Source organism: Austrofundulus limnaeus, unplaced genomic scaffold (assembly GCF_001266775.1).
Source record: "Austrofundulus limnaeus strain Quisiro unplaced genomic scaffold, Austrofundulus_limnaeus-1.0 Scaffold197, whole genome shotgun sequence".
Lineage (NCBI taxonomy): Eukaryota > Metazoa > Chordata > Actinopteri > Cyprinodontiformes > Rivulidae > Austrofundulus > Austrofundulus limnaeus.
This window is the reverse complement of record NW_013952599.1, coordinates 895,790-905,532: the sequence shown is the minus strand read 5'-3', so window position 1 is coordinate 905,532 and position 9,743 is coordinate 895,790. Positions and strand designations below refer to the sequence as shown.

General features: G+C 42.4%; 1 protein-coding gene across 1 annotated transcript in view; it reads left to right on the top strand.

Annotated features, from left to right (window-relative positions):
* wdhd1 (WD repeat and HMG-box DNA binding protein 1) overlaps positions 1-9,743 on the top strand; it is a gene marked incomplete at its 5' end in the record, with an annotated part of 31,411 nt that overhangs the window by 8,509 nt on the left and 13,159 nt on the right. Inside the window, 9 exon segments of the mRNA XM_014018633.1 lie at positions 2,245-2,452; positions 3,286-3,482; positions 3,552-3,736; positions 3,812-4,053; positions 6,281-6,418; positions 6,500-6,656; positions 6,996-7,110; positions 7,823-7,954; positions 8,588-8,811. Of these exon segments, the coding sequence (XP_013874087.1) occupies positions 2,245-2,452; positions 3,286-3,482; positions 3,552-3,736; positions 3,812-4,053; positions 6,281-6,418; positions 6,500-6,656; positions 6,996-7,110; positions 7,823-7,954; positions 8,588-8,811 (1,598 nt within the window).

Here is a 9,743-nt window from a genome sequence, read left to right as displayed (position 1 = left end):
CGCTAACTCCCGATCTTAATCAATGAAATATTTGCATTGAGTACTTTGTTCTGTACAGAGTTGAATGGACTTAGCGTGCGTTGTTTAAGTGTTCCCTTTATTTTTTTGAGCAGTATATATAATAAACACGTGTTCAGTATCGATATAAAACACGTCTGATATAATAATCATTTTTACTGTCTACACCTGGACAAAATTAATCAAAGATGCGGTGAGAAAATTAGTTTTCTTTAATTGAAACAGTGCAAACTGTAGCTTACAAGCCTAAATAATATTTGGTTCCATCCAGGTAACTTTGGCAAATAGAGAGCAAATTTTCTCAAATCTTCAGGATTTGTTGTTCATAATGAGAGTAATTAACACAGTTAAAAACTTGGAGGTAAATTATTTTGTTCCCATGTTACAGAGGGAGAACAAATTATTTTAAACAACTGAAATATTTGGTTCTTGTATCAGCAATAAATATAAATTGTAAATACACACAATGTGTTAGAAGACAGTGTTTGGTGGCTGACTGATAAATAGTGAGGCTAAAGAGAACATGTGAAAAGTTGGAAAAGGACTGATGAGGACTCATTCTGTGATTTTTAAAAAAGGCCAGGTTTTATTTATTTATTCATTTTAGAGTTTATTTTTTACAGCAGCAGATGATTAAACTGAAGGTTACCTTGACATGGTTATGTGAGTCCTTTTACTGAGAAATTCATCAGAAGTGCTGTGAAAATGGTCGGATCTGCCTCTCTGGCTGCAGTGTGCCCTCCAGACACAGAGGGATCAGATTTTCACTGGGGAACTGAATTTCGCACAACACCCCCTTAGCTCGAGGCGCTAAGACACATGACTACCTGCCTGCCTTCCATAACATGACAGCTGACTACATTCTGAAAAAGAGCGCCCCGGACGAGACACTTCAATTTGGCTTAAAATACAGACATTCTGACTAATAAGGGACTGTCTAACCTTAACTCAGCTTAAAAGACAGAGGGTGTCGATCGTTTCTGTTCAGATTAGCCATCATTGCATGACGCTAATGTTTACTCACTATGCTAATGCTACCGTTACTCTCTGGCTCCTCAGGAGTGGAGGAGCCAAATGGCTGGCTCACTGCTGCCCTTTAGCGGTCAGAGACTGAACTACAACATAAAAATGAACCGTTGGCAGGAAGGTTGACATTTAAAACCTTAATTAAAAATCGATACAGGGCTTTAGAATATCAATACGGTATCGGGAAATGAAATATCAATATATATCAGTGTGTCGATATTTTCCTACACTCCTAATTACTGATTTAAGCAGGCAGTATACTGCATCCAAACTGCCGAAATCGTGCCAAACTGTTGCAGTTTCATGATGAAAATTGCATCATTCTGTTTGCATTGTCGACATTTTTGGCACTTCTTGTCGCGACCCACGGGTCGAACTTTTTACCCCCCTCCACATAACAACACAAGAACTTTATTGTGTGATTGGTCAGAAGTTCGTGGGAGTGTTTGTTTGTGCTGAAAGCGCTCAGATGCTGAATTTTGCTTCAACCACTCGCTTCAAAAAAAAAAAGTGACTCGCTTCTAGAGCCGACTGTTACCAGGAAGCAGCGGTTTATAAAGATAGTCAAATGGCCAAAAACTCATAAATATTGAGTGACGAGTCTCTGACTTTTTTTCCCGCATTGTGGACTTCAGTGGGACAAAACCCCATGCAGTGACATCTGCTGCAGAGGGAGGGGTTTCCCAGGAGCTTGGCGCGGGGCGTCAGGAGCTATGCATAGGTGTGTGCGAACACGAAGAACAACCACGTGACCGCGCATCGCAGATTCGGATTCTCATGCAGTATACTGCCTGCTTGAGGATGCTGTTAGCCTGAAATGAGGCATGTAAAATCTGAAGAGGGGGTCAATACGACACCCCAACAGCTAAAAGCCTGCAGCTAAACAAGGTAAGCTAGCAAACCTGTGGCGTAACGTGTGCAGCAGCAGTTTTGTTTTTCCACCGTGCCTCAGAACTGCTTAAAAATAAAGAACAGTGTGAAGTGAAAGGAGAAAATGATCAAACAACTCGAGAGCAAATTGTGGATGAAAAAGGAAAGGTCACCAGTTTTTCACATATTTTAAGTTGGACAGGAGTAACTAATCTACAGTATAATTAAATATCAACCGATATGAAACGTTTGTATCATAAGTATTTCAGGCCTAACACTCAGCATCGTTTTCAGCTGTTTGTGATTTGTTCATCTTCGGCCTCTCAACAGGCGTCCAAAACAAAACCTGCAAAAGACTACGACGACCTGTTTGATGAGGATGACGGTGGACATATGGATGAAGGGCTGAGCGACACCATCTCGCCACTTAAGAAGCCTGTCGCTGCCGAGGACGACGACGATGACGACGACTTCCTGATCCCATCCACCGGGCGGGTTAGGAACAGGGGGGCCATCCTGGCTGACGAGAACTCAATGGGTGAGAAAAAAACCTGSATTTAAACTGATTTTTGACTCTGATGTGTGAAAAACATAGGYTGTTATTAAGGGTGTAAGAAAATATCGATACACTGAAACATCGCGATATTTCATTTCCCGATACTGTATCGATATTCTAAAGCCCTGTATCGATTTTTTTTTATTAAGGTTTAAAACGTCAACTTTTCTGCCAGCCGTTCCTTTTTATGTTATAGTTCAGCCTCTGACCTCTAGTTGGCAGCAGTGAGCCAGCCATTTGGCTACTCTACTGTTGAGGTAGAGGCTATTGTTAAGTGTTGGGTGACCATACTGTAAATTAATATTAAAAACTAAAAGCTGCAAAAAATATATTTTCAAAGTATTTATTATCAAATTTAGTCTAATAATTGAAAACATGGATGAAATAAGAAATATGAAACAAATAAAATAAAATACATACGAAGAAGAACACAACTAAATGTATCAAAAGTATGTCTGTGTAATATTAGAATTTTCTTAAGAGTTTAAAGTCACATGATCATGGAATAAAATGAAAACATCCCACCTGTTTCTATCATGCAATGAGGGAAGATGTTGTCAAGTAGAAAAGTGTTTAAAATGTATGTTTATCCTGAACTGAACCCCCAAGTTTGCATCTAGACATTGTCAGGTTTATGTAAGGATTTAAATAGTTGAACGTGGATGCTGCTGTTTGCTCTGATTCCAGATTAAACAGATTTTGAGTCCATCCTGTATGTTTTTATCAGCTTTATTCTCTGTGGTTTTATGAATTCTTCTCTCTCCGTCTGGCTGCATGTTTCAGGTTAAAAAACAAAGGTAGTTTGTTTCTGTCAGACACAGGATCTCTGAAGCTCGGTCAGGACAGATTCAGGGATGATGATGATGATGATGATGATGCCGGCAGCACCGTGGCCCCCGACGCCGCTCCTCTGGCCCCGCTGCGCCCCGTGTATGAGGGGCCGCTGCCCACTCCTCCGCAGAAGGCCTTCCAGCCGGGCTCCACCCCGGCACACCTCACACACCGYTTCATGGTAGGAGCGTCTGCAGGCTGTAAGTGTGAGCTGTGGGGTTGAACATGTAACAATCAAGCTGTGTCTCAGACTTGGAACTCTGTGGGAATCGTGCGAGGCTACAACGACGAGCAGGACAACGCCATCGACGTGGAGTTTCACGACACGGCCGTCCACCACGCCATGCACCTCACCAACTCTCTGGGTCACACTGTGGCTGACCTGTCCCAGGAGGCCGTGCTGCTGGCCTGCCCCAGCACACAGGAGCTGGCCAGGTGAGCCTCCCGGGCCTCGGTGTTTAGAGTTCAGTGTTCCGGTGAAGACTTCTCAAACAGCTGCTGTCTTCCCAGTAAGCTGCAGTGCCTCCACTTCTCATCATGGGACACCAACAAGGAGTGGATGGTGGACCTGCCGAAGGGCGAGGACGTGAAGGCGCTGTGTCTGGGRCAAGGCTGGGCCGCGGTCGCCACCAGCACCATGGTGCTCCGGCTCTTCTCCATCGGAGGAGTCCAGAGAGAGCTCTTCAGCCTGCCGGGACCCGTGGTGTGTGTGGCCGGACACGGAGAGCAGCTGCTGATCGTCTACCACCGAGGTCAGACACAAACACACTCACACAAATACACACTAGCATCTTTCACAGGACAGTTCTGTGAGATCACCACGCAGACCGGTCCGGCTTTTAAGCTCCGTAGGTTCATTCATAAATCACAGGTGAAGCCTGCCAGGTCCTGCTCACATGTACGCCTTCAGAAATGAACCCAGCAGAGCAGAACCARAAGAGGCGTGGAGCAGAACTCAGGTCTGCTGAAGTGGAGCACAATGTATGTGAGGACATCTGTCTCACATCAAACAAACCAAACTGGATTAACTCACTATAGCCATCCTGTGGTTCAGTATGTTTTAGACTAACTACAAAGTTGTTTCGTGTCGTCTTTAATATTCCCTCTGTAATAAATCTGTTGATTAATCCAGCAATGACCAGGGRTGTCATCATCTCATTATCATTTTCTAAGCCGTTGCTTTTTCACAAGTGGGTCAGCCCACCTTGGGCCAGGCTCTGATATTACCTCACTTGGGGGCTCAGAGGGGCATCAAAAGTGGGCTCACTTTACCCACCTTTCTGCTTTCATATTTTTTCTAAATRATCTGAGGACAGAACATGTGYCAGTCCTGGATTGAGCTGTCTTATGAGTGAGGCTGATCTTTCTCCTGCTGGGTAGTTTCAGGATATCAAGCTTTTCACATGATAACTACTTTTGAACTTTTGAACAGTTGTGTCAGGACCAGTAGTCCTTTTGGGGACAAAAGCCCAGTCCTTAAGGCTCTACGTGAGGGGCGCCAAGCTCATTTTCACCAAGGGCCACATGAGCGTTATGGTGGCCCTCAAAGGGCCAGTTTTAATGAACTTTAACATTTCATGTTTAACTTTGACTAAACAGTGTTTTTACATGTCCTCTTTTAAACACTAAACTAAGTGTACGACTGACTAAATCTGAAATAAATACAGAAATATTATTAAAAGTAAAGGCAGATTTAGTTTATGGTTGATGGTGACTTTAAAGCAGCTTATTTTCAGACATTAATACTGTGCTATCCAACAGCTCAGGGACAGGAATTTATGAAATTTATTTTTATTTCATTTATTTTTATTAAATTTATTTTGTTGCGTTTAATCATAAATTTAAAGTTTACCATTGATATAAGAAACAATTTTCACGTTAAGTAAAAAATATATCTATATATTTTTGGGTGGGTGGTGGGTACCCTCCCTGGCGGGCCTCMCAGGCCTTGTGTTTGACACATGTGCCCTACATGTTCCAKCTGAAGCTGTGAAATCTGGAATTGTCKTAGATACGTGACAAAAAGTTTGTAATTTTGTCAGATTAGCAGCCTCTGCCACCCCTTCTCCACACAAGGCTTGGGACAAACTTTTCCTCACAGGTTGATACGAGGAAGTTGTGGACAAAGGACAAAAAGTCATGTCATCAGTCTTTTTTCTCCTGGTCTTTATTTCAAGTAGGTAAAACAAAAAAAACTGATCAATAATTATCTATATCGGCCGATATGAAACACTTGTATGGTGATACATTTTTCAGCTGATTGCCCAGACRTAGTGCAGTGTGATTGGTCAGAAGTTAACGGGCGTGTTTGTTTACACAGAAAAGTGCTCAGACAACAATGGTGCCATTTTGCTTCAACTATTTTTGCCTCCAGAAGCCGGTTGTTGTGTGTCTGAACATGGATATTTTAGTGTGTACATCTGTACGTCACTTCCAGACCAACATATACCGGTAGACAAAAATAAAAACACAATAAAGACGTGTAGATATGCTGGTTACATCACTGCACCGCGCCGTAGGCTGTCCCAATTCTTTAGCTCCTACTCATAGACAAAACCCCACGAATCATTGCTCCATCAGCAAACTAAAYAGAAGACAAGGAGTTTATTTATTTTATACGTCAGAGTTTAGAGACAGACTGAACAATTTGTTTTCACACTTTATTTTTCTGAAAACCCGGTCAAAATGTTTGATCCATAATGAATCAAGTGCAGCTTGAGGGAGCAAACTTTCTTCATCCTGCCAAACAAAAAACTTGATTTTCTCCCTCTTTACTTTGCTCATAAATATTTATTCCCTTCTGTTGCTTTATTCGGATGCTTCATTCCCACTGAGACAAGGTGGTAACTTAATGCTAAAGGAGGCTTTCTAAACTTTAATCCAAGCATGAAAGATTAAATTAAGTGTTCACTGAAGGCTCTGTCACACCCAGCAGTTCAGCCTGGCTCAGGCCTCACATCAGTCTGTCTGGTCTCACAGCGACAGGTTTCGATGGGGAGCAGGCTCTTGGAGTTCAGCTGCTGCAGTTCGGTCGCAGGAAGAGGCAGCTCATCAGCGGAGAGCCCCTCCCCCTCTCCCACAGATCCTACCTCTCCTGGCTCGGGTTCACTGCCGAAGGTCAGAAACACCTCTGCTTAGTTTCTTAGAATTGTAATCCCTTTAAATTTGTGCCTTCCTAAAGTGGWTGTTGTTCCCCAGGGACCCCCTGCTATGTAGATTCAGATGGGGTGGTCCGGATGCTGAACCGCTCCCTGGGAAACACCTGGACACCAGTTTGTAACACCAGGGAAACCTGTAAAAGCAAATCGGATCATTACTGGGTGGTGGGAGTGCACGAGAACCCCCAGCAGCTCAGGTGAGCTCAGTGAATCTGTGTGAGTCCGGTGATGAAGAAGAATGAGCCAGGCRTGAAGATCCACCTGTGTGAACGGGCGTTTTAGATCAGATTGAGGTGTTAATATTGTGTGAATTTAAAAACAAAGAAGCTCACAAATATTAAACACGTAAAATATTAAATTTAGCTTCATTTTAGCAGCTAATTCTGAGATTGTGGAGTTTTAGTTAATGTGTTTAATAAACAAAATGTTCAAAAGAGTTTTCATTTTTGATAAATAAATGTAACATCTTTTAGACCAGCTGGATCCTCATTTTAAAGGACTTTAAATAATTTATACATCTGTCTTTGTGCTGCCAGGTGTATTCCCTGTAAAGGCTCCAGGTATCCCCCCACCCTGCCTCGGCCCGCAGTCGCTATTCTTCCCTTTAAACTTCCTCTGTGTCAGACCAGCACAGAGAAAGGCCAAATGGAGGTAAACAGAACCAGCAGATACAGTCAAAGGAGAAATATGGAAATCATTCACTGCCTGTCTGGAAGTAAAAAAAATGGAATAGTTGCAGTCATACAAAAACTCTCTGTCCAAGCAAGTCCTTTGCAGTAACTTTACTGCAGTAATAAGATTTCCTTCAACAGATTTAAAGTGCCTGTGACACGCATATCCATGAAATACAAGAAGTAAAAAAATATGTATTTATATTTAAGAAACTTGGCATAATACACATGATTTGACTCGTTATGTCACATAACTGGCACATTTTCTTTTCACTTTGACTCAACTAAAGAGGAACAGGAAGTGACATCAAAGGGGAACTCTTTGAGAAAGACAACTTCCTGGTTTTTGTTTATTTAAACAATATTATTTGAACTATATGACTCTTTCTCATCTCTATGATAGTTATGAAAATAATGTAAAGAAAGAGCAGATTTTTCTCTACAGTCTGTGTTTTTGGCCATTTTAGCAATGCTCTGTTCACATGCAGACATTCCCCTTTGACATCACTTCCTGTTACTTCACATGAAAATATTTCAATAACTGTTCATCTCAGCGGCATGGAATTTTTTTTACAATATGTTATCAGTGTTCTCCTTCCAAAAATACATTCATTTTTATTACAAAAATTTGATGTCACAGGCACTTTAAAGCTTTCAGTAACTGCACTTCCTGTCTTCTTCTTGTCCTCCAGGAGCAGTACTGGCGTTCAGTCCTCTTCCACAACCACTACAACTTCCTGTCCTCCAACGGCTACGAGGTCAGCGAGGACGCTAAGACTGAGTCCCAGAAGGAGCAGCAGGAGCTGCTCATGAAGATGTTTGCTGTAAGTTTGGAACACGTCGAGTCGGACATGAATTCACAGCATGAGGGGAAAACAACATCATTAAGCAGTGAAGATGACTGTTTTTGGTTCAATCTTTTTTTTTTTTTTTTACCTAAACCTAATAAAACCTCTGAGTACTTACAGTTTCTTCAGGGTATAAACTGAATCAGGCTTTCTTCTATGAAATACTTGCTGTCCACACTTTGGTGCATCTTTCATTGTGCCCGTGTCCAATCACTCGTCTTCACTTCCAAGCTGCTCCAAACTAAGACAACCCACCCTCCAACCCTATGACAGGGGTCTTCAACTCTGTTCCTCGTGACCCACTGTCCTACACGTTTCTCTGCTTCAATGCACCTGATTCAAATCATTCAATTATTCACTCAGAATGTCATCAAGTTCAGCAGAAACCTGTCARTCATTTCAGTCAGGTGTTGAAGCAGGGAAACCTCAACCATGAAGGACCTCTGTCCTAACATGACTCAGCTTTTAATTTTAAAAAATAAATAAACCCTTAAGTCAATTTTTACAACATGAATGGTTATATTTGTCTTTGTATTGTTTGAATAAGTCTAAAGTACGGACTCAGAGCAGAACTCTTGTAAAATAACGTGTGATGTGCYGTGTCTGCAGTTGTCCTGTAAACTGGACAGGGAGTTCCGCTGCGTGGAGCTGGCCGACCTGATGACTCAGAATGTGGTGACTTTGGCCATTCGATACGCGTCCCGATCCAGGCGGATGGTCCTGGCTCAGCGGCTCAGTGAGATCGCTCTGGAAAAGGCCAACCAGATTCAGGAAGAAGAACCAGAGGAGCAGGAAGAGGAGCCTGACTACTGCAGCGTCAGGCGGACCTCTGGGTAATCGTAAAACTCATCCAGCCGTGATATTGTTGGAGTTTTCTGTTTCGTTGTTTCAGGCAGAGGGTATCACAGGATTTGGTTTTCTTATTAGCAAACACTACAGATTTCACAGAACTATTGATGAAAGTCTGCGTTTCATGGGATTGTTTCAAAAGTAATTCTCTCACTCGTCACAGAAACAGAACACATTTTATTACAGAACTCAAAATATCGAGATGATTTCATTTGGTTCTCATGAAAGTTTGTTTAACTTGACCTGCTGAATCTAAAAAAAGAGTTGAGTAGGTCCCCTGGACCCCTCCTCCAAGACTTCTTCAGTCTGAGTTTCAGGTAAGCTCAGACTTATAAGCACTGCCTCCACATGTTGATCAGGTTTAATGATGACAATCAAAACAGACGTTACCACTCTGACTATGGTTCTATGAATCCCAGATGACCAATAAATGTGTGTGAATGATCATGTTTGCACAGGTCAAATATTAATTACAACAAAGTCACCTGTGTCCTGCTCATGTGACTCTATGTAGTCATGTGATACCTGACAGTCAATCCCTCAACCTTCTGGTGAGACACGTAATCTGAGGAAAAAGCATACTGGCAGGATTTATAGCACCGTAGTTACAGCTGTAACTGAAGGTTAATCTTGGACAATATCTGATGATCGACTCTTTTAAATGAAACCAGAGAGCGTTGACAGAGAGGAGAAGGTAGAAATGACTCAGCCTGGAACTGACAATATGGATGGAGGACAACAGAGCTGCTTCATGGAAGAAGAAACTCAGCTTAGGCTGTTAGCTTTAGCGTTAGCACAGAGCTTATGTTGTTAGCTTGAGAACTATCCATCCATCCATCCATCCATTTTCTTCCGCCTATCCGGGGTCGGGTCGCGGGGGCAGCAGCTTCAGAAGGGAGGCCCAGACCTCCCTCTC